Consider the following 25,189-nt stretch of genomic DNA (forward strand, 5'->3'; position numbering starts at 1 on the left):
AAAAAAAAAAGGCCCCATGGATTGATCCAATTTGGGATGGGTCTGATCTTCCCTGGCAGGTACACTTCATGTTGTACCAGGGCAATTTACCACAGTTCTGGAACGAATCAGATGCTTCACTGTTGTATTTAGCTTTTAGTGCTGAACGCAAGGAAGAAGCTCTGTTTAGTTGGATCGTCCCTCCTGTATTTTTAGATTCTATTTGTGACAGCTTCCTCAAAGGCCTCTCTCTTTTCCCTCTTTTCCCTGGAGTACTACTGTGGTCCTAAAACAGTCTTTGTCCTTTTTATACTAAGCAGATTAACTATTTTACTGATATTAATAACTATGAAAGTAGAGCAGCTCCAGTGTTGGTAGGTTCTTCAGGTATAACGATCGAGGGCCGTGCTTGTATCCAGCTCGCTGCGGTGCTGTGGGAACAACTTCCATCTTTCTGTCCGTGTTACTGAGAAGATGCACTTCACAATTCATAGCACTGCACAGGAGGAAGAAGAACAGCAAAACTCCACTGTAATTTGTTTGAGAGTTTCCTGAAATGGTGTCAGTACAATTTTGAGGAAGCGTTGTGAAGAGGGATCAATCCTGGTGCTTAAAGAATGTTTGAAGAATCTCGAGTACTTGAAGATCAGATACCGTTTACTCCTCTTATTCTTTCAGGATCTTTTGTCAGTTCAGTTCCAGGGAAGCACGCTCTGTCTCTGAAAGGAGAGGCCACTTGTTAGGGCAATGTGCTTTACCTACACACTACAAACACCCCACAAAGAGGCATCCTTCTGAGTGCTGCTGGTGTTGGCACTGCTGAAGAGAATGTGCTTCTGTGTTGTTCATGTACTCTTCCTCTGCTCTCCTTTGTGATTGCTGTGTTTGTGAATAGTGATCACTTGGCAAGTTCCAAATGTTGAAGTGTTTGGTGGCACAAATTAGATGTGTTACCTTTGAAGTCTCTGGATATGTTCACAAGAATCGTGTCAAAAAGCTAGCTCATTATTGAGTTGCTATTTCTGTGTTCCCATTAACGCAGGTAAGATGCTGCATTATTTTCCCCCTCATTTTATGAACCAAATGTACTGCTTTAACTCGCTGCAGTTAAAGCTGGCCTTGCTACGTTTGGAGTCGTCGGGGTTGGAACTGCTTGGTAGGCCAGAAACAAGTACCCAGCATGACTTCTTTTGAGTTTCTCATGGTAAAGTTTCCATTCTCTGAGGAGGTCTGAGCAGACAGATCAAGCCACCAGTGCTTGAAGGCTCGCTTGCCTTTTCTTGTTCACCTGCCTTAGAGTTTAAGACAGTTACCTTATTTTTAACCATGGGACTTATAATTGAATAGTGACAAATCATGATGATGTGCTGTTTGTTTCTTTTCAGTTACTCATGGATGTATAGTCTCCACAATCAAACTGTTTCTTCCAGATGGAATGGAAGCTCGATTGCGATCTGAGTAAGAATAAGCGTCTGTTTGCATATGGCAAAATTAGACTTGTATAGTGAGGATTTGATGGATATTACATTTAAAATTGGCATAAGAACAATTTCTTTGTATGTGTTCAAGTAAATAAAATCACTGAGAACATGGTTCTTTTGCAGGCATTATGAAAAATAAGTCTCATTTGATTGTCACTTTGAGAAATCGAGGCAGCTCTGAAAGCATAAAGAAGTTCTTACTGAGTTAGATTCTCTGATTGGCTGTGTTTCTCAGGATACTAAAATGAATATTAAAAACAAAAATATAGGAGCAAAATGAAGCAAATGAGCCATTCCCCTTCCCTCTTTTATAATTTGGCATTGTTGTTTCTGTTCCTTTAAATGCACATTGGCTCTTCTAAAGTGTGAAGCTAATATCTGTTTCTGCACACGTGTACATGTAACACTGTTTATATTCTTCAGATAAGCAATGTAGTGTTTCCTCATGGTGTAGTTGTTCAGCGTTACTATGAAAGTAAGCTTTACCTGACGTTGGGGAAATTGAGTAAGGCTGGATAAAAGAATATTTGCAAACTCAGATGAATGCCAGGAGACTTCTCTGTGCACATGTTGGTATTGGAGAAAACTTCAAAGAGTAATAGAAACAAAAACTAGTTTGTTGGCTTTTTTGCAGTAACTAACTGACGATTACAACCAACATAAATTTTAATCAGCTTTCATCCTCAGCAATTCTATGTTTCTCATTACTTAAATATTCTTATAGTATCAAGTATCCATAAAGCTTGCATGAAGCTTTATATTCTATTTCATGGAAAGCTAGGTCTAAATAGAGCAGTATGGGAAATCTTCAGTGTAATTGCATCTGCTAATACAAAATGTTAGGAATGTGTGATAGGGAGTTTTGATTCCTGTTGAAAATGTGCAAGTGTACAAAGCTGTGGAAGTTGCCAAACTGTGTTACTCCATATGAATCTGTGAACAAGAGCACCAGATCAGATGCCTTCCTGGGAGTGCTGTTTTGTGCATGTAGGTTGGTGGAAGCCTTACTAAAATGGTTACATATCAAATATGGAAGTTACATATCCAAAAAGAACTACTCAAAGTAAAAGTTGGTAAAATGTATTTTTAGAACACATCTTGGATTTATAGCTTGAAAATAGTTCTATATATCCAAAAATGTCCCCTAGCATAGTATTAACCATTCTTACATGCTTGCGTTGTAAATTCTTCAGTTTTATCACAAGAAGAAACTTCATTACGAGGCGTCTTGATGAAATGCACAGTGATTTGTGAACTGATATTCTGTAGCATAAATACTTTGTGTTTACTTTTTCTTTTTTTGTTTGTTTTCAAGTGTTATCCATGCTCCATTACCAAGTCCTGTTGATAAGGTAATTCAGTACTTTGTTGCTTTTTGCCTTACTCTACCCTGTGCTGTTTTCTGACTTGTTAAAAAGATGAAGTGAGCATGAAGTCCAGTTGCATTTAGCTATGTTTCCTACTGGACTGATTTGAGCTAGTTTTAATTTTTGAGTGGCATTTCTGTAGGGAAGGAACAGCAGCACCAAAATGTATATTTAAGATAGTTTGGCTTCATAGATGGAGTCTGGCATCTGAAACACGGCTTCAGAAAACCTAGTGCTATTGAGAGGGTTCAATTCCAGATACGGTCTGTGATTAACAGACGTTGGGTACTGCATAATTTGATACTTGGTCTGTTCTGTGGGACCAAGAGTAGATCCTGTTTCATGGTTTGGTGTTCGGATGAGGTCTGTTGTCTTTTATCTTGCTCTCATGGGGGATTAGTTGCACGATGCAGGCTAGGAAGAGCTCTGGTATATTCCAAAGGAAGACTGTGAGACCTCTGCACTCCTGTTGTACAGATACAGCCAGATCTGTTCGCTGTAAAGTCAGTAAAGCGTGGCACAGTTGTTAAACTCAGTTTTGATACTGTAGGAATCCTCTCCAGAAGGTGTTAAAAGGTATTACTAGCCTGGGACAGGCGTCCATTATTTGATTGTCTAGCCTGTAAAACCAAAACAAACAGTAAAAGGATTGACTAAGGTTCAAATCAATCAACATTTTCAATGCAGAAAACAAAATTTTTAGAAATTAAGGAAGTCATCAGTCTCGTGGCACTTGCATTTAAGGCAGGGTTTCAGTCAGTGTATGTAGTGTGAGTGCATGGTGAGGGCAGAAGTTCTGCAGGGGACTGTAGTGTAGTTGTGTGGGAAATGATTTCTCAATGGTATCAGCGTAGTTAACAGTAACAACAAACCACCCCACCTTCTTAGCCCTAAATGCAGAATGGTTTCTGGCACTGAGAGAAGTATAAAGTACGACTTGGCAAAACAACAGACTTTCTTAAGCCTGGCTGAGATGGGGCACTGAATAGTGTAATGTTCTTTAATTGAATTTGTATTAAAATTAAGTGAAGTGATGGTGCTGAAACACAGCAAGAACAATTATATGTTAAGGTATTGCAGGTAGTCCCCAGCTGTGAAATAAGGGCAAAGAGAATGGTGAAGGTGATGGAGTTAGGTCAGCAGAAAATGTGTGATGAAATCTTGAGCAGAAGGAGGCAAGGCACACTGAATTGGAATATGAGAAAATTGCCATTTCTGGACATACCACCCCTGTACCCCCAGTTTATATTTGTCCTTGGATCGAATGGCTTCACCTTTGTGTGCCTTGTTTTTTTTGTCAGATTGTCTTTTGTTTGAGCTGAGGTGAAGCTGTTTACTATGTTTCAAAAGCTTGTAAAGGCATTAGCATGGTGTGGTCCTAGTCCACAGTGGTGGAGTTCTGTGTTAACATGAAGTAAAATGATATTAGGATAAAAATGATTGAAAACACCATTAGTTTGATAACAAATCTATCTTCCTGACTGGATTTAAATTATAAACTTTGCCTTATTTGAGTGAAATGGAAGATCCAGAAATGTTTAGATTCATAAATTCTTTTCTTTCTCAGGTTGCTGCTAACACGCCCAGTATGTATTCTCAGGAATTGTTTCAGCTTTCACAGTATCTACAGGTAATTTTTTTCATGGCAGCATTATCTTGATTAAATATTTAATCTTTGATTGATTAAAAAAAAAAGTGTATTTTTGTCTTCCAGTTTGTAAGCAGGAACAAAGTACTTAACTACCTTATTCGATATTGAAACAGTGTAAAAAGTGTTATAATTGAACATAACATAGCTCCATGTAAGCTTCTGGGGTTCTTAATGAGCAATATGAACTATGGCTTTCGTATAAGGTGAAATGGTAATGGTGATTTTTATTCCAATTAATTATGAGGTTTTTGAGACATATTAATTTTGGATACGTTTGCTGAAATAGCAGGAAGCAACTCAGGCAGATGCTTTTTCGTGAGAGGGCAAATCCAGAGCTATTACCAGTCTGTTCACTCTTGCATCCTGGAATTGTTAAAAATTCTTTGCTGACCCAAAATAAATTCAAACAAAAATAGCAGTTCTTGCATGGCATTTATTTTCTGTGACCTGATTTAGGGACTAGCAGCTCAGTGCACAGGAGCTGCCAAATCTGCCTTCTGGTGGGTACACCAATTTTATTGCTGAAATTAGTGACAAAAGTTCAGAGTGGGTATACTATTGAGAAGTCTTGGAATTGTGTACTGTGTATGCTCTGCATATGCACTATATGCTTGACAGATTAACATTTTCGGGAACCTGAGGTTGTAAGATAACATTTTCTAATGCAAATATCCAAATGAAGGTCTGGATGAATAAAATGGGATGGTTTTACTGAAGTTTTGAATATGTGACGGTGTGTGCTGCTCACACTTACTTTTTTCCTTTAAATTTGGCGTTATTTGGTATCTTTTCTATTGCTTCTGTTTTGGAGTTGCACTAGCAGAACTGACCAGTTGGCTCTCTTGGTCTCATCGTAGGAAGCCTTACATCGGGAACAAATGTTGGAACAGAAGCTGGCAACCCTTCAGCGACTACTTGCTGTTACACAAGAGGCTTCAGATACTAGTTGGCAGGTACCAGAAAGCATCCTTTCCCTTTATAGGCTGAAAAAATAGAAATTGTATCTATTGCTTTTTAGGTGACCTGGAAAACTAAAGAACAAAAAGCATTTTGTGGTTCTCAAACTGTGCAACAGACAGTGTTTAATAAGGTTAATGTACAAGTTGAAATAACTTTTAATGATACTTATTGATTATTTAATTAAGTAATTATTTAATTGATAGGACAAGTGGGAATGGTTTTAAACTGAGATGGGGAGATTTAGGTTAGATATTAGGAGGAAGTTTTTCAGCCAGAGGGTGGTGAGGCACTGGAAAGGGTACCCAAAGAGGTTGTGAATGCCCCATCCCTGCAGGCATCCAAGGCCAGGCTGGATGTGGCTCTGGGCAGCCTGGTCTGCTGGTTGGTGACCTGCACATAGCAGGGAGTTGAAACTGGATGATCTTTTTTTATGGTCCTTTTCAACCCAGGCCATTCTGTGATTCTATGATAAATAGAAAATACTGTGACTCTACAGCAGAAGCCTACTAGAACTACTGAAAACACAGTGTTCTGTTGAAATGGTTTATTTGTTTTGCCATGACTAATATTAATATGAGGTGAAACTTCTTCTCTTTCAGGCTTTAATAGATGAAGACAGGCTGCTATCAAGGTTAGAGGTTATGGGTAATCAGTTACAAGCATGTTCAAAGGTCAGTAATTCATTAGTAGAACTCCATACTAGAAAACTGAAAGATAGCTCTTCCAAAGTATTTTGAAATTAGACACTCAAGAAAGCAGTTTGAACACCAACTTCCTCATACGGGACTGTGCTATGTATTTCTGATAATCTGATTAGCTTGAAAATTGTAGGGCTGTTCTCTACTCTATGGAATCATTTTAAATTTAGATAAGTGGTTATCTATCAGTATTTTTTGAGCCCAAACTGGTTTTTCTTTTCGTATATAGAAAAGGAATTTGTCATCTGTGAGAAGCAACCAATCTGTCAGCCCTTTTTCCTTTTCAAATATGAATTTGAAAAAAGGCATTATAGATATGCTAATAAGTAAAAAGAATGCCCTGACTTGTGTGTTGTTCAAGCCATGTATGCCTTATTTTTTTTTTTCCTTTCTCACGACTACCTAGATGATATATATATATTTTTTTGCAGGCTCTGTCTGAGATCTCTCAAATGGGACCTCAGAAAGTTTGGGTTTGTCTAACAGTAGGACTCCTAGGCTTGACACTATTTTGTGCCTCAAGAAATTACAGTTTTGCTATGATCAAAAAATTGCAGATGTATGCTGTCGTACAAACAGGTGGTTTATACCCAGATGTATCAAGAATCCTTGTTCCTGCAAGGTTTTCTCATCTACCAGCAACTGTTGAACATTTTGGAATAGAACAGATTTTAGCACAATGTCACATATTTTATCAGCAAAATATTAATTTATATTTTTTGTATTTCAATTGCATGTCCAGAATCAAACAGAAGACAGTATACGAAAAGAGCTTATAGCATTACAAGAAGACAAACACAACTATGAGACAACAGCCAAAGAGTCCCTGAGGCGGGTCCTACAGGAGAAAATTGAAGTGGTCAGAAAGCTGTCTGAAGTGGAGGTACTAATGTTTCTTAACTAGTTTGCTGGAAATACAGAAATACTTGCAACTGCTGCTACTTAGATCCATGTTTATTGCCTGTAACAGGCCGTTGTCTGTCATATTGTGGCACTTGCAGTATATTAAACAGAGTTGTTTATTTCTTAGATGCTAATCTTACCCTTAAACTGTTAATGGGGGTCATTAAACTCTGCTTTTTTTCCCCCACTCTTGAAAAATAGTAAGCTTTCTTAACATACTTAGTATGTCTGGGAAATAAGTGAGGGTGAAAATAACACATGCTTTAGAAAAAATGCTATTAGACCTTGTTTAAATCATAAAAATTATGGAAATGTAAGTTTAACGGCTCAAAGCTTGCTTAAAAATGAGCTTTTCAGATTACAGTGTGTTGGATGCTTTCTTTAAATAGGATTTCTGTCCCTATGATAGCTCTCACTGCTATCTTTTCCACTGTCATTTTCACTTTCAATCCTTATTTGCTGTGATCAAGGTCAAGAAATGTCTGAGGACTTTATTATGTTCACGAAGTGTGTATGCACATCATGCTTTATAGGGAATGGAGTGCAGTTAGTGCTGTAGTAAGTAATCTTATGAGAGTCAAATACATCCTTGTATATTGTAATAGTTGTTGACAGGTTTGTTAATGGTTGGAGTTCTATGTTTGCTCCTAGCTTTCTCCTCCTTTCCAAGCCTTTGCTCTAACTCTTCCATTATTCTTTTTCCTTTTCAATTTAACTCTTAGTGGAGAAATATTAATTTAACCTCAGTATGGGGTTTCCTTGCATGCTCTGTAGCACATCCTTTCCCCTTCACAGACAAAAAAATATTTGCTCCTGGTTGGAACTTGTGCTTTAATTATTAAATAACATAGTGTGAAATGCAGTTAATTTTAATTTTGGTTAAATTGTGGTTTTGGACTATTTTGATGATGAGGAAAGAATACTGAGTTAGAGCTTGTTACCAAGAAACACAAGTACTTTTTTGTTTACTGTCTGTAATGTGATACAAGTAAGAAACAGATCTTGAGTAATGAGGAGGAAACTCTATATGCCATTTAGCTTTGCTGCTGGTCCCAGCTGATGCCGACTTGTCCTGGAGCATTCCTTGCCTCCTGAAGACCTAGCTGCCTCTTGAGTAAAGGGCATCTTAGCTGAGATGCTTGCACACATGATGGAGTTCCGAAAACAATCTAGAAAGCTTCCTTGGAGCCATCTGACTTAAGATAAATCTTTATTTTCAGGTGGATAAGAGGTGTGGTGAAGTAAGATAGCATAAAAAAATCTGTGAAGCTTCAAAAATTCATTTATAAATAACATAGAAGAGAATGAGGGAGATGAATTGCACATTTCAGTTCTTTATTCCCATCAGTCTTAATCATTTTCATAGACTAATTTGGCTTTGAGGCATGTTGGTTTTTTTTCCACATGCATGAAGCTTTCTTCACATAAGTTCTATTAAGTAGACTGTTGCAAAGGCTGGTGTTTTTACCAGTGCTTGTTTTGTTGTGTTTAGACTTGATGATTAGGAGCAAAGCACTTTGAAAACAAATATAATCAGTTGCATATATTGTTTTGAGGGGACACGTAGATCAGCTGTTATGTTTGGTGGTTTATCAGTCTCAAAGGTTGCATTTGTTCCATACAAATTCTCTCTTACAGCGGAGTTTAAGTAATACAGAAGATGAATGTACTCACCTGAAAGAAATGAATGAGCGGACTCAGGAAGAATTAAGAGAGTTAGCTAATAAGTACAATGGAGCTGTAAATGAAATTAAAGATCTTTCTGACAAGCTAAAGGTAACAACAGAACTTTATTAGACTTGTGTTGATGTTGTAATGCATGGAAAAAGATTTCATTTCTCAAGCAGCAATCAAGTAAAGGTTAAGAAATTAAGCAACGAGCAGAAAGAAAGATGTATATCACCTGTTATGTGCTATTTTCCTTTACATTTAACGTGCCTGAAAGTGTCATAATGAAATTGTTTAAAATTTCCCTTTTTCTTTCACTTCTAAAATTACAGTATTTTTGGAGCTGCAGTTTGTTTTTTGTATAAAATTCTGTAATTGATGAAATTTCACATTCTGCTGCTTTTATATAAATAACTTATTTGCATTTCACATTGCCCTTAGTGCAGGTTATAAGCACAAATGGCCAACCACTGTAAAATTACAGCTCAGCTCCTTGGTAGGAAGAAGCATGACGTCAGGTTTATTATTAAATCAAATTTCTAGTTATATTTTAATGTCCCGTATGCTGGAGAACAAAATGATGACAGTATGATAAAGCCTGTTCCCATAAAGATTCCCATTGAGATTAGCAGATGATATTGAGAAGGAAAGTGGTAGTGTTTTGTTTTTGAAACAGTTACATTTGTCCTGGATACAGGAATTTAGATTATTTTGGCTTTAGCTCAGCATGTCAGAAGACTTTTCTTTCCAAATTAAATGTTATGTTGCTGGTCTTAAGGTCCTTAGTTTCGCAACTAAGAATTAATCACTGTTGGTGATGAGTTTACACACAGAAGGATCAAAATTGAAGCTTATTAACCTAGCTTTGCAGGGAGGAGAATCTATGAAATGTATTATGAAATCCAACAAGGAAAAAAGCTGTGGTTTTTAATAAAGTTAATCTGTGAACTGTGAATTCAGCTCATAAAGGCTTTGGAATTTGGCTGATGGTTTGAGATGGGAGTCTAGGTATTTCTAAGCTCTCCAGACCTGATAGTGTTCTGATGTTTTGAGATTCTTTTTAGCTGTAATTTTCCTATGGTGAGATTGTATTGTTTCTGTTTTCTCCATCTGGCTACCAAAGTAGCTTACTTTAGTACATTCAGTTATACAAAACAAGGACATCTACACCTCAGGATGTTAATTTTCATTTGTTTGGGGATTTTTCTTTTGAGCAGGTTGCAGAAGGAAAACAAGAAGAAATCCAACAGAAAGGACTGGCAGAGAAAAAGGAATTACAACATAAGATAGATGAAATGGAAGAAAGAGAACAAGAGCTTCAAGCAAAAATAGAAGCTTTGCAGGCTGATAATGACTTCACCAATGAGCGGCTAACTGCTTTACAAGGTCAGTCACTAGTGGGGGAAAAATTATTAATTTGTTATTCTTTTAATCTGTGAAATACCTTTTTCTTGGAATTCTGTTTACAGTACGGTTAGAACATCTTCAGGAGAAAACTCTTAAAGAACACAACAGCTTAGGTAGGTGTGATCAGTTTCTTGTTTAAAGCTGGTTTCCAGTTTATTCTCTTCAATTCCTTTTATTGTAATAATCCTGTAGTGTCGGTGTCTGGCAATAGGATGATGTATTTACAAGTGAGCCAGTACTTGCACTGTTTTACTGCTCGTTAACGATAGAAGAAATTTGTGCCTGCAGCAAAATGCCAGCAGAGGGCACTGCTGCTGTGCGTGTTCACCCTTCGGCTTTGTTGCTCAATTCAGAGCTTTTCTTGGTTCCCAGCCCCTTACCCACCACTCAGAAAAAGATACTAGTTTGTTGTCGTGTTCTTTTTTAAAAATATATATGTAATGGACAGTAATTCTTTGGATGACTGTAACTTTTGATGTTCTGATGATGAACACCCTGAAACATATCTGTCCTGTTGGAAAATGCATTAAATTTTGCCTGTTTTGTTTGATTAATCTAATCTAGATACTCAGAGGAAATATTATGAAAAACCATTTGCATTTCACAGTGCTGTATTTATAAAGAAACAAAATCCAAAACTTTTTGCTTGATTCTAGAAATAATACCCTTTCTTAATCCTAGGCATACAAGTTGATGACTTCATACCTAAAATTAATGGGAGCACACAAAAAGGTAGTGTATCTCGAGGCTACCTTTTGTCTTATGGTTGATGTTTGAAATTGAACAAATTCATTTTGTTCTCTAAAGTTTTACTTGGATTAATATCCCTTGAAAAAGAAATTGCCTGCTTCTCTGACAAGCTTTTTTGTTGTTGTTGCTTAGACTCTCAGTCTAGGTGTTTTTAGAAGGTTCTGTAAAATCCAAGGAGCCAAACTTGGAAGTTGACCTGTTTTAATTTTTTTAATTTTTTTTTTCATGGATTTTTACTGGAATCAGTGGGAATCTTATGAATGGTGTCAATTTTGTGACACACAGTGGAAAACCCTCATTAACTATTTTCCTTTTTATTTTCCTTGCAAAACAGACTTATACCATTTTTCTATTAAATTGGTTATGGTAAGTAAAGTCAGCAAAAATTATATTTTTGCTGTCTATGATGTATGACAAATGCAAGTAAATCACATACTAGTAGTGGAAACTAACTTTAAAACTTCTTTAAAATTTACAAGAGTCTCTCTCTACCAAACAGGAACTAATACACACTAACTTTTTTTTCTTAAAGACAAAGTAGTTGAAGCTAGATTCTTTTTAACCAATGTCTTAACATACACTTGAGGTTTTTTAAAAATAAAATTGATTAAAAATCTGCCGATTTTTTTTCGTATAAGAAATGGTTTATATTCACTGAATTGTTCTGTTAGTTAAGATAGATTCGTTGTCTTCAGTTTATTTAAGGTACATCAATGAAAAATTTTCCTTGAACATCTCCTGTGTATAGTGAAGCCTCTGAGGACTCACAGTGGTATTAGGAGGGTTGGGACCCTTACACAGAGAACTCGTGGTTCCAACTACTACTTACAGTGTTTCAGGATGACTGTATATATTTTTTGAAGTGATTTAAAAGTTATCTGTGCTCTAATTTTTAGATATAGTTTATTTTCTTTGTACTATAAATGAAGAATTTCTTAATTTGGGAGAGTGCTATCAAAATGAAACCATGGCATAACCACGTGTCGATTTCTTATTTGGAGCAGGGGAGAGGTGTTAAATGCACTGGCAGGAACTGTATAAAAAAATCTGCTTAATCTAAGTGCTGGTTCTCCCTTTCTCTTAGTATTGTTCCATCTTGCTGTTGCGTAAGATTAGATTGGTAATACCATGCTTGATAGAATGGTTAAGAAATAAACATGTCTTTTTGTTTTTTAATTTTCTACCATGGGAAATAATTAACTTCTCTACCAGGCAAAACCGAGGCCCTGTGTAAAGACTGTGATTCTTCATTCTAATAATCGCATTCTAATCATGTGATCTGTAAGACTTTGTAAATTACATTGTTGGAAGTTTTTGGAAAATCCTGCAGTACTGTGAAAAAACCAGCCTGTGATGTCATACCAATTCTTTTAAGGTTTTTTCAAAATTTAAGAAGCAGTCCCTTTTTTATTTATTGTGAATCATGTAAGAGTAATCTGGGTGAATGCCCGAAAGCACATGTTCCATCTTCCCATGAGTAACAGGAGGTCAAGCACTTGTGTTAAGGAATGTTTGGAGGTTGTCTGCCACTTTCTTTTTCTTTGACATAGAACTGTTCATTCAAGTTGTTGTTATTTGTGTGTATGAAGTCTGTTACCTTTCTCTCTCATGTATCTACAATAATGTTATTTTATTCTATGGATTAGCTTAGATTTCCATATTTTGCATTGTACCACGTTCCTCTGCGCATCTTTGCTGCACCGAGCCCATCCACATTTCTCTGACTTCGTAGAGCTTGTTGGCCTGTGTTCTTTTCATGACAGAATGTGTTTGTCCGTATCCTCCTGTTCTGTATCCAGTCATCATACAACGACAGATGGACAGTAATTTTTTTTCTGCCAGATTTTGCTTTTTGCCTTCTTGAGAGCAGCAGGAAACAGTTACTGTGTTTTGCTGAGTAGTCTTGAGTTATTTTAGAACTTAGAATTTGGGGCTTATGATGTAGATTCAGCTGCTTCTGCAGTGAAGGAACTTGTGGATATTTTGTGTAAGGGAAAGACCTCATAGGTAAAGACAGAAATCAGAAATGCAAGAAGTGGTTTTGTACCAAGTAGACTGTAAGGGGGAAAAATGGTTTCCTCTGTTTGTATATGATGATGCTATTGCCTTCCTTCATCACTGAGTGCTAATGACCAGAAAACTAGAAACAAGGTGTGTTTTTTTCCTTGAGATGTTGTTCATCTGCTGCAGAGGAAGAAGGTAAAACTGTATCAACTTGTCATATTTTGTGATGTTCCTTTTGTCTCCCTGTCTCTGAAAACTAAAGGTCCAGCTCAGGAGGTGTACTTCCAGATACACTTAAACTGTTGCAGCAACAAGGATCTTACATGAGTTCTTAATTTTACGGACTGCCACAGATTTAAAAACAAAACAAAAAAAGCAGTACTCTGAGTAGGGAAACTAAGAGCCATCTAATAGTACATCCAGAGTCATAACAAAGTGCTTTAAGGTGGTGATGCTTAGGTGTTCGTTTGCTCTCATTTCACAGACAGAAATTCTGATGCTGAAGAGAATACTTTCTCAGACATAAAGGTTGTTTAGAACTGAGTTGTTGCAGTAAGTTGTTCCACCACACCTGGTTTTCCTATTTCAATTCTTTGTGAGCCATATCTTGAATACAGAAAGGTACAAAAAAGCTTCTATACAGTCACTTGGAAAATATAAAAATAAATAATTCAAAGATGGAAAACAGATGTTACAATCATGGTGCTGTACTTTAAAAGCCTTGTCCTTACAAACTAGAAAAAATGACATTTACTTATTGAAGTGATTTTCAAATATGGTAGAGGTTAATATTACATCATTGCTCATAAGGGCCAGGCTGCTGATAGCTGAAGCTAATGATTGAGCACTTTTAAAAAGTAACACGCTTTGCTGGTTAGTGTACAGAATTAAAAAAGACAAAAAAAGCATTTTCTCCTTAGGTTGTTAGGCTCTTGAAGTCAAAGGATTTTGAGGTTCTTCAGAATGGAAGCATTAGCATCATTTTAGTTGAAGAGACACCAGGTTCTGATGGAGTTGGGAGCTGACCAAAGTCTCAGAGAAAGATTTGGGTAAAAATGAGAGTTGAGTCCAGTTTTAGAATCTTTACTTCAGCAACAGTTAAACATCTTTGCATTTCAAGGGGATATCTAATGTGGAAGAATAAACATAAAGACTAAAAAAAGAACCCTAATAAATACCCTTTTAAAACTAAGAATGAAATGTCAGAGAATGTAGGTTAAATACATGCTCTGTATTTCTTCAGCACTTGGATTTGGTATTTGCTGGTTATTCATGTCTCATTCTGAATTTACAAGTGGGTACCAGTGGTGGTTCTTGAAGTTGTGTGTTTTAATTATGTATCATCTTATGGATTCTAAGTTTATTATAATTTAAATACAGTTCATGTGTTAATCTTTGCCAAAATTCTGGTTGTTAATGGAAGTCCTTTGTCACCACCCAACGTGAAAGAGCAGTACTGTAAATGCCAAATGCAGAATGTTTGGATTTTTGTAATTTGTTCCTATTAAATTTGTCTTAACAAGATGTAATTAGCTTCTACTGAGGTAAGCAGCTTTTTGTTGTGAGAAGCTCATAGATTTTAGTATTTAAAAGCACTTTTTTGCAAATGCAGTCAAAAAGCACTTTTTCTGATCAGATCAAAAGAGTAATCTGCTAATGCCATCCAGACATTATTCCAAACAGGTGTTGTCTGCTTGTGTAGTAACCCAGACCTCAACAGCTAACTGTAAATATGCAGTGACAAATATTGTTCATATACCTTTCACATTTTTTGTTGCATCAACCTGAAAATAAGCAGATGTAAACTGAAGTGTTTCTTTCTTTACTAGAGCACTTTCTTTCAAAGAGTGGAGGGGACTGCACTTTTATTCATCAGTTCATAGAATGTCAGAGTGAGTACAAGAGTGTTCATCACATTCACTTTAAAAACAATGGAAAACTCAGACAAGGTGGATAAAACCCAGAATTTGTCACTACTATTCAGTACGTCTGTAGTAGCATTGAAATGAGGCATTGTGGTATTAAGCAGATGCCTGTAGTAGCAAAAGGAAATGTTTGCTTTGGAGGTATCTTTGTTGTGGAAACGATGATCACATTGTCTTTTCATACATTTAGTCATTCTTTTCCTCTGCCCAGTAACAGGGTGGTAATGTTGCCACCTGATGTTTAAAGCAGTCTAAGTTTTCATCTGTGTTACAAATTAAGAAGCTGAAAGCCTAACCAGTGGCATTTTAAGCAAACAGCATGGGTTGGAGTGGGCCAGAGATGAGGTAATGATCCCTCTTCTCAGTTTTACTGTGTAATTTATCTGATATTTGAATGTTTTAACATATTTTTCTAATTAGTGGTTACGAAGAACAAAAAGGAAAACTTTAAGACTTGAATTTTTATGTGGAAATTCAGGAGCTTCTTTTAATGAAAATAGATTGTAATTATGTGATGCCAGTCTTTAGAAAGATTTATTGCTCTGGAATGAGAAACTTGTTTTTCAAAGCAAATGGGTTTTGAAAATGAGTAATGAAGCAGTGCAGCCTGTGTATCCGTAATTAAAGAAAGGTTTCAGGTGTTAATATGTGCTGTCCGATTGGAGAGAGATGCTATGAGGATAGAAAGTGCTGTTTAACTGCAGAGAAAACCCCTTGGTAGCATAAAGAATTCTTCCACTTCAGATACATAATTCCTATAAACTTACGTTAAAAATAAGACGATTCCTTTTTGACGTTGGGCTCTTTCTCCTTTCATTTTCAATAGGGAAATTCTAACAATTTTAAAATTCAGAGAAGTCTCATGAATCCTCTTTATTCATTACATGAAGAGAACTGAAGTTCAAAGTTTGATTATTTTTTTGGTCTACACTGAAAAAAGGGTACTCTGAGTGATGTTCAGATATGAACTGGTTGACTGTTCTCATTGTTTGGGCATTAGCAAAACTTGTAGCAGCACCAGCTTTGCAAAGTAAATGTCAGCAGTCTTCTTGCTATGGAGAAGGAGAAGCCACCATCAAAATTTAGTAAAAGATTTTAACGTGCAATTGAAGTAGTAAAATATATTAACTTTCTGACTTTAGCATTCTGCGTTTTTGTGACAGTGTAGGCTTTTACTGCTACGTATGAGAGATTTACGTTCAGCAGCTCATGTGTTTGTTGTTGGACTAAAAGTTTACCTTTCTCAAATCCACGTATATTTAGACAGGCCCCACAAAATCATGAAGTTAAAAAACTTTTGGGTCTATTATTTTAATTCTGTTTGTGAAAGCTATCCTCTTAGTTAGTCCTGCTGCTGCAGCAGTGAAGGTTGGTAGCTAATGGGGTCATCAGAGTCTAAGATAGGCTGCAAATATTGAATTGTAGGACAATATCACAGAGATTGGCAGTATTGAGGAAGAATGCATAGTTAGCTATACTAAGCTTCCTCCTCCTAATGCTTATGTATTCCTTAGGAAAGGACCAGGTTTATTAATAAGATAACATTCTGAAATTGGAGTTGCATATTTAAGTAGTCTTATGTAAATTTGAAACGATAGGATTTGCAAACCATAAGAGAAATCTAAGAAGAAAAGAGAAGCATGATGCAGTTTGTTGAGAAAGTTCTGACTTCTGCTATGTAAAGAAGAGAGTATGCATGTCTAGTTGTGGGGAAGAAGCAGTTAAATCAGAAAAACATGAGCAGCAGAATGAAGAAAAATGCCTTGAGTCAAGGAAATAGAAGTATGTAAGGTAGCATGAGAAGGGGAATTAAATGACCAAATAATCTAATATTCTGTATAAAGAACTGCCACAGACATACAAGGCAATTGAAAGTGCATATCAGTTGACAGCAGTCAGATGTCTCAAGATACTCCAGCTAAGTTGGTATTTCAGTAGGGAAGAAACAGCAGGACTCCTAAAATCGTAGTTGCAGTGCAGCACTGGTGCTTATCTTCATAGAAACTGGCTTTTTCATTTTTGTTTTGTTTGAGTTTTCTTAATAGAGCAGACCTTGCAACATGGTCCAGTAACTTTCCTTGCTCTGCAAAATCTGAAATGTTATGAAATGATGCACTGAATGGTCTGAGAAGTGTGCTACTTTCTGATCATTACATCCAGTCACTTGCTGCTCGTTTCATAACTTCTTTCAGTAATCACTGGTGAAATCCTGTGATGTCAATAGCAAAAAAATAAAAGCTACCTTCTTCTAATTAGTACAGGGCATGAGTTATTGCCAAACGTGGTTATGATTAATAGACAGGAGAGTCAGTGCTGTGCCAACTTCCTATATTTTGCTCCTATTTTTCTCCTTGGGACCTTATTTTTTTCCATTTGATGATTTTACATTTATGATTTTAAATGCAAGTTAATCTTTTGCCATTTTACTAAGTCCACTCTTGCACTTTTAAAATTCTGTTTCTTTTTATTATTCTACTTCTATAAAACAGAGTAGGTATTTAATAGATTGAGTGGCTGCTCCCAGCTTTTCTCACCCACAGGCCATAAATCCATTGGAAATTAGAGCTGTTCAGTAGAACTTTTTTCCGGTGGTTTGAAATTAGTGCTGAGGACCAGGTTTCCTTTAACTGGTCTTCAAAGCTGGCTTCCTCGAAAGATTAATTTGATAGAAAAACACAAATACATTGAGCGGGGGCATTTATTTAAATAATCATGTAATGTCCAGATATCTTGAAAATCAAATTGCGACAGTAATAGGCAACCTAAATCTAAAGGGGATTTCTTAAATTTAAATGAGAGAAATTGGCATAAAGGTGAAATGCAGTGCTTAACCTCATAGAAATTATTTCAGTAAAAAATATTTTTAATTATTATACATATCAGCAACTCTTTGGTTTTTAGTAAGTAATTTCTGGATGACATGAAAAATCAAAATAATTTCTTCCAGAAGTTAAAGCTAGGATCCTCACCCTCTTTTATTTTTTGGTGACCAAAAATGCTTATCTTGATTCAGCAGAAATGTAGATTTGTTTTTTTTTCAAATTAAAATGATCAAGTATATGAAGATGTTTTTTTGTGAAATAGTAATATGGAAAGATGCAGATATGTGGGGAAAAAAAAGTAAGATGCAGGTATATTGACTTTAACTTTGAATTTCTGATTGCCATCTGCATTCTGCTGTCTTTAGTGAGTAGGGAGGGCAGTATACAGAACAGCAGTATAAGATGCTGTTTAGTTTAATGATGTCAACATTCAGTTTTCTATTTATTATCTAAGTATTCTTAATCGTGTGGAATAAAATATTTTATGTTGACTTTGAACTATACTAAAGCTTTATTTTTAAAACACATAGAATGTTTACTCTCTTTTTAAACTATGAGAAGCGTCAGCCACCAAGTGGAAAATGCTTTCTGTACCACCCTTGGGTCATTCTGTACAAGAGGTCTTCAGTGTTACTGCTGGACCAACGTTGGGAGGATAACTTTCACACAAATATTGAAATTAAAACTGCCACAGTGGACATCAGAAAACATTCAACCACTGTGAAAAAATAAAATAACTGTGTTAAATCTGCAGATTTTTTTCTTTAGTCATAAAAATGAACAATTATTAAAAATGTAAGGAGCTGCTGCTGCCAAAGTTCAGAGAGTTTGGGAAAGCAGTGGGGTCAATAAGATTAATTTATTTGTTCTGTGTTACAGTTACTCTGATTTTAACAGAACAATGCAAAGACTTCGGAATCTGTCAGTACATGAAGCCAAATTTTCTTCTGTAAACTAGTTATAGAAGTGTATCTTAAGCTAACCACCCAGCATACAGTTGATCAGCCCTTGAGATCAAGAAATTGATAGCTACTTTGAGTGCAGTGTTTTTACGTTCCGTTTATTTTTTTAAACGTTAAAGCAGAATTCTTCAGTTTTTTTCTTGCTGTGTTCCTACTATGACCCCCCTCTTCCACCCTCAGATGAGTCCTGGAAAAGCCACACACAAAGGCTTTTCTTTAGATTTATTTTTTTTTTAGGGCTCACGAAACCTTTGAGTCTCTCTTCACTTGTGGCTGCAGAAGCTTGGTGCCTGCTGTTGTCTCCCAGGCTCAGGGACTCTCAGCTCTGATAAACACAAGCTGGATGACAAGTGATCTCCTGCAGTCTGCTGAGACCTGAATTCAGTCCTGAAAATATGGAGCGCTCTTCATTACTTTTTCTGAAACAGTATTCCTGAAATCTTGTAAAAATACTGGAGGACGGTATTTGCAGCCAAGAACAGATGGATGGTCTGTCTCTTACAGGCTGGTTTGTCTGCTTGGGGGGGCGGGAATGGGATGGGACAAGTTTCCAGCCATGCAAGCAGTTGTTCAGAGCTCAGGTTTTTATGCCTCAGAGCTTGTCCTTTTCCATCCATGGCTGAAAAAGCTGTCTCCCGTCAGCTCTTGGCCTGCTGCTGTCCTTAGCTTGTCATGGGCACAGCAGCGTGCTGCCCGAGTCACACAGAGACTTCTTAATCTTCAGACTCCTTGAAGCTCAGAATGCCGACTGAGCTCACTATATTTAACTTAAAAAAATGGAGAAGGATTTGCTGCCCTTCAGCTTGTTTCAGTCTGACCTCCTGTGCACACTGTCTGCCCTGTCTTCCCTGAGTCTTGGTTACCTGCTGTGAGCGCTCAGCTCAGCTCTGCTGGGCTGTCATGGATCCAGCAGCTGCAAGCCCAGCGTTCCACTGGCTGTTAGTAGCCCTGGGAAATGCTTTCAGCAGAACATTGCTGCACTGTAATTGACGATACGATCTGTGAGATATGTGACCCTCAGTCACTTTGGGTGTTGGCATCACCTCGTTGTGAAGAAACTTGAAATAATGAAATCTTGTAACAAGAAAGAAGTTAATTGCTGGTTCAGTAGTCCTTTTGGTGTCTTTGATAAATCCAAGCCTGTTCTTCACATGGTCATACTGTTTGCCTTTGTGTGCTCACTGCAGTAAGAAGATGTTAACAGTCCAGTCTAAAACTCAGGTGTCTTAGGTGTGTTTTACCACCTGACATAAGTGGATAGACTTCCCTGCCAGTGCTACGCCAACTCACTGGGGAACCTGACTGTGGTGTGTTTGTTCAGTGCTCTGAACATTATAAACTAAGAAAGGACGTTCCTGTGTTCCTCGTGGGCAGTGATGAAGCAGTTGTGATGTGGAGGTGGCTTCTCAATTGCTCTCACTGTGGTGTCTTTCTAGATTTCTGCTGTATTTGATGGGTGTTCATTTCAAGCAAACAGCTCTCAGGATCCTTATTTTTGAAAATTTAAAATTGGAGATATTTACTGTTTTTTGCTCTCAGATTGGGGGAAAAAAAGTTCATTTTAAAAAACAATTGTAACTTTTCATTAGTGAACTGGAACATTAATGGAAGTTAACAAATTGCAGAGGACATATAATTATGTACTTTATCTCAACGTTTTTTACTAGGTTTGAGTGCTTTGTTTCATTATTCCATGCCAGAATAAAGTTGTTGTTCAAGCCTGAGTAGAAAGTAATACTGTCAGCTTTTAATTTGGTCATGGAATGTGGTCTGCATAGATGTGTGCAGGGAAAAGCTTGCTTAATTTGAGCCTGGAAAGTAACACTTATTTTGTTTGGCAGACAAGATCATAGATGAAGGACATCTAACCAAAGTGGAAGAAACAAAGCTTTTGAAAGGTTAGATTTATGGATTATTTAAGTGTTTTGAAGCATGGTTTTTATGTGGCCTTAATGCATGTTCTCTCTTAAACTGGCTGTTTGTTTTGTTGAATATTCATGTAATAAAAACAATCAATGAAAGGGGGAGGTATGTTGTGTACTGACCTCAATGCTGTTGTAGAGTAAAAAGGTTGAAAGGAAACAATTTTCAAGGATGGATTGCATGAACTTTTCTCAACTAAGTTTTTACCAGAATGTACTTTTTTTTTAATTGAAAGTACAATACATATTTTTTGAAAATTGATTAGAATCTCTTGTGCCAGCATAAATTCAAACTTGTTTTAGTTAGAGAAGGAAAGAGAAATAATGTTTAGTCTGACTTAAGATGTAAATGAAAGTGTGTTTCAGTTTGATCTGTTTGTAACTTACCCCTGGTAATTATTTCAGAACAACAACCTCCTAAGTTTGTCTTTTGCAAGCAAGCTATAAATGTGCATCTCCAACTTCTTTTCAGTATAAAACAAGTGAAATACGAAGATTTAGTTTGACAAGATTTATCTTGCCAAGAAACAGTGATTGTTATCTTGCAGTGTCAAAACTGCAAAAAAAAGAAAAGTTTTGAAGTATGTAGGTCACTATTTCCTGTGTGTCTAATAACGTAAAGTTGGACTTGCAGGCTGACTCCGCTTCTGTAGCTTTTTATGAATGTCTAGACATGCTAACACATTTCTTTGTCCTTCTGCAAAGTGTTAGTGCACCGAACTTGGCTAAAGTCCTGGTGCTTTGGAGACTTTTCTCCTTCTGTATGAAATTGCACCTTTAATTTGTTTCTGTAGGTGTGCAAACTATAGACAACGTGCCATATTTGGCAAAAGAATGCATACAATAACTGTAACTTAACACTTGCATGCCAGTTAACTTGCAGTACCACAAGCTATTTTTAGTGTTTGCTAATGTATTCGAACTCTTCAAGTACGTATGATGTCAACACGTTTTAATATACTTCATCATTTTGGTTATATTTATTCAGCTCAGTTTTATTATGGGAAATAGAAACAACTGCTGTGAAACAACTTAGTATAGAAATGGGTTTTCTGCTTTAGACTGTGGTTGCAGCATAGGAAGCAGGGTTCTAAGCCATCTGTCTTTTTTACTTCTGCCATTTCCGACACTTACATTTGCACGTCTTTCCTCTGGTGCCTGCTCTTGGTGCCTGGATCAGGGGGAGAGGGGGAGGGGAGGCAGTTGTACCTGAGAGCAAGTGGGAGGGAGCGTGGGAGGGAGGAGAGGGGGAGAGAGAATTAATGTGGGCTTGGAGCTCACGCTGCTCCACTTAGCACAGAGCAAGGAAGCCGTGTCCATGTATGACCTGATATGGTAAGGTTAGTTGGATGCAGATACTGCTCAGCTTCACACTCCTGGACTGGCCACTAAGACAGACGGCATGGGTGAGGCTTTCAGGATATACTTTTCTTTGTATCTAAGGTTTAAATTTTTTTTATGGTTTTCGTGGCGGTCTTGTGGGTTTAATTCTATTTGATACATGTAAAATGCTCTGTATTGTGACGTCTTCAGAATTTGTTTTTAGGGAATAACACTTCTAAACTGGGGCAGTACTGTTTTCACTTAGCGAAGAACCACCCCAGCCATCAAATTCCCTAACTGCTTCAGTCACTGTGAGCTTTGAAGTCAGCTGAAGGCATATGATTTATGTTTGGGAAAGCTGCCAGGCCTGAACCCCTAATGCACTGTGTCAGGATGCTTTCCCCTTCTCCCTCTCCAGTGATTTCAGTCCTATTGAAATAGGAAGAGCCTGGCTCTTGATCGGCTACTTTGCTTGTACTTGTCATCTTCTGTTCTGTTTCAAAGTTTGTGTTCCAGCACGAAGAAAGAAGACTCTTCACGTTAGATAACAAAAATGCTTTCTTGCTGTTAACCTGTCATCTTGCTTGTTTCTCAGTGTTGCACATTTTTATTTTTGACTTCTTGTTTAGGGGGCATTCAGTTCCTTTTATTCTCTTGTTACTTGTAGAAGCAATGCCCCCAGACTTCCTCATAACTCCTTCCTTGTTGTGCTTATTGCTTGTTGTCAGTGGTTTCTAACACTATTCATGTAACACACCTTATTGCTTATTACTGTTCCTGGTCCTCCTCTGGCACTTTTCTTTGCATCTACACTATCTGTATGTGAAGAAATTGCATTCACTGTGCTTTTTCCACATACACAGGCATCACTCCTACCATATATAATGTCATAACGATGCCTTTGGTGTGTGTGCATGTCACTCTCTTTACCTGGGTATCATACTCAGGTAGAACATGCGTTAATCTGAGGCAGCAATGCTGTCAGACCAAGGCTGGGTGCACATAGTTAGCCAAGAAAGGCTTCCCTCTATTCAGCTTCACTTGCATGTTGGTGACTTTGTAGCTGCTGAACTGTCTTACAGGAGTCACCTCACCTTCTGAAAATATGTTCCTCATTAAAAATTGGGAAGTGGTGAGAAGGATGCATAGCTTCATTAAGCTGAATGTGATGATGTGGTGGGTTGTATGTGACTAGTTATACTGTTAAGGTTTGGGTCTCTTTTTTTTTGTTTGTTTGTTTGTGGGTTTTTTGGGTTTTTCTTTTTTGGTGGAAAAAGCATAGCAACTGCCTTCTGGAAATACAGTCTAAACTGAAAATTCTTTATATAATCTAGTTAGTGTATTCTTTATTGATTCATGCTACACTTTTTTTTTTTTTCTACAGAACAGTATATACAAGGCTTGCTGCTATTATTTTTTTGTTCAAAATACTGAAACAGTTTTATTCATCACAGCATTTTATTTCTGCCTCATAACAGTATCTGCATTGTTCTATATCTCTTTTCGTATTTGTTCTCTGATTGGATAAAACAATCAGCTTTTGCAAAGAGTTCCAACTGGCAAGAATACAGCTATACACAAAAGTTCAAGCTGTGCATGAGACAGTTGCATCCCCAATTAGATGGTAGGCTAGATTAATGAGTTCAGTAAAACTGAATCCATTTTACCTCAGGTTTATGAAGAAATAAGCAAACATCAGGTTTTTAAGAGCTTTCTTCAGTTCTTCTTTCTAGTGACATTTAGCTGTCATATATATATGTACATATATACATATATATATATAAGTCAGGAACAAAGCATTTACACTGTACTTGATTCTCCCTGTCTCTTACAGAGAACCAAGCAAGAGTGAGAGAGTCAGACTTGTCAGACACTCTTAGTCCGAGCAAGGAAAAAAGCAGCGACGACACTACAGGTAAACATTGAACTGAAGCCTTGCAAAATCTAAATAGTTTGAATTGAATCACTTAATCGTGAGCATTTTTTAAGAGTGGAGAAGGCTTGTGTTATGTATTATGAGACACATACATTTTAAGCAGCATTGTCTGCTTTCAACCTTATAAGAAACTGCTGTAAAATAAGAAAAATATAAAAGCTTCTTTACTTAAAGAATACAAATGTGAAAACTGTCAACAATCTGCCTGTTTTCTTAAAATGTTGTTTTTTCCAGATGCCCAAATGGATGACCAAGATCTAAATGAACCTATTGCTAAAGTAGCTCTTCTGAAAGGTAAATTTATTTTTGTAAGTTTAAATACATGGTCTACATATAAATACATAATCTGTATTTGTAAATTAATGTTTCTGTTTTGTTTTTTTAATCAAATGTGTGTTAATACTGAGACTCATGAAATACTTAGATCGTGTTAGTAAAGAAGAATTGAACTTAAATATTAATAATGTCTCATTTGGATGGTATAAAAGCGTGCTGCTGAGAGTTAATATAGGAATAATTTGTACTTAAAGCTAGTTTGCTCTACTTACCAATGCTGTTCTATGAACTTATGTTATAATTTCAAGTACTGTTGAGAAATAGTATCAGCATTCACTTAAGTTAGGGCTGATAATTACTGAGAGAAGAGAATGGAGAAGATTCCTCCATTACTGAGAAATGCTTTTAAGCATTGCCAACTTTTACTTCTATAGTTTCCCTCACTTTCAGAAATGCTCCTGCTAGTTTGCACATGGTGGTATAAAAATTCTAAAATCTTTATGCAGTGAAGACTTGCGTTCCTCATTTGAACTGTATTTTGAATGACTGTTGAGCATTGGTATGGTCTTCATACTTCTAAAATGATATTATTTACTGCTGTTTGTACTAAAGGCGTTTGTACTGTAAACTTAATTAGCAAGCTATTTACATGTTCATGGTCTGAATAATGTGGGATATTGTTACATTTAGGGTACTGAAAGTTAACTTGGCTTTATGTACTGTTATATGTTTGATAATATCTATACAGTGATGCTTACATTGGTATCACAAGTAAAAAGAAAGTGGCAGCTCTTCGTATTTTTGAAAGACAGGAAACCATAGTTCAATTTAGGAGAACTGTAAAAGAGCTTTTTCCTCTATTTGCTTACACTTCCCTATTTTCTGATAGAAAGGAATTAAAAGTATATGGTACATGTATATATATTTTTTCAGACAAGAAACCAAAAATTGAGTATGATATTTTCCAGTGAATTTCAGTTCAACATAGCTTAAAATAATTTAAATGCTGAAGACAAGACAGTGACCACTTTCCGCTTAGGTTTTATGTTAATGTCTCTATGAATAGCAATAAATAATAGTGCATATAATCACTGAAAATGACTGCTCCCATGTAGCCAACTGAAGACTACTCATGTTTGGCTGGATACCTTATTT

General features: G+C 36.6%; 1 protein-coding gene across 16 annotated transcripts in view; it reads left to right on the forward strand.

Moving 5' to 3' along the window:
- The window catches only part of SLMAP (sarcolemma associated protein), a 79,177-nt gene that overhangs the window by 33,923 nt on the left and 20,065 nt on the right, over window positions 1-25,189 (forward strand). For 5 of the 16 annotated variants that reach the window (XM_010718504.2, XM_031555562.1, XM_010718497.3 and 2 more), the window contains exons 3-16: window positions 1,365-1,437; window positions 2,776-2,812; window positions 4,395-4,457; window positions 5,336-5,431; window positions 6,038-6,109; window positions 6,879-7,019; window positions 8,678-8,815; window positions 9,925-10,093; window positions 10,177-10,227; window positions 10,796-10,846; window positions 14,698-14,760; window positions 20,419-20,475; window positions 23,657-23,737; window positions 23,993-24,052. In XM_010718504.2, the coding sequence (XP_010716806.1) occupies window positions 1,365-1,437; window positions 2,776-2,812; window positions 4,395-4,457; window positions 5,336-5,431; window positions 6,038-6,109; window positions 6,879-7,019; window positions 8,678-8,815; window positions 9,925-10,093; window positions 10,177-10,227; window positions 10,796-10,846; window positions 14,698-14,760; window positions 20,419-20,475; window positions 23,657-23,737; window positions 23,993-24,052 (1,152 nt within the window). Of the gene's footprint in view, window positions 1-1,364; window positions 1,438-2,775; window positions 2,813-4,394; window positions 4,458-5,335; window positions 5,432-6,037; window positions 6,110-6,878; window positions 7,020-8,677; window positions 8,816-9,924; window positions 10,094-10,176; window positions 10,228-10,795; window positions 10,847-14,697; window positions 14,761-20,418; window positions 20,476-21,773; window positions 21,906-23,656; window positions 23,738-23,992; window positions 24,053-25,189 lie in introns of those variants that run through there. The other 11 variants (XM_010718499.3, XM_003210078.4, XM_010718500.3 and 8 more) reach the window with 11 other exon arrangements.

Source organism: Meleagris gallopavo, chromosome 14, assembly GCF_000146605.3.
Source record: "Meleagris gallopavo isolate NT-WF06-2002-E0010 breed Aviagen turkey brand Nicholas breeding stock chromosome 14, Turkey_5.1, whole genome shotgun sequence".
Lineage (NCBI taxonomy): Eukaryota > Metazoa > Chordata > Aves > Galliformes > Phasianidae > Meleagris > Meleagris gallopavo.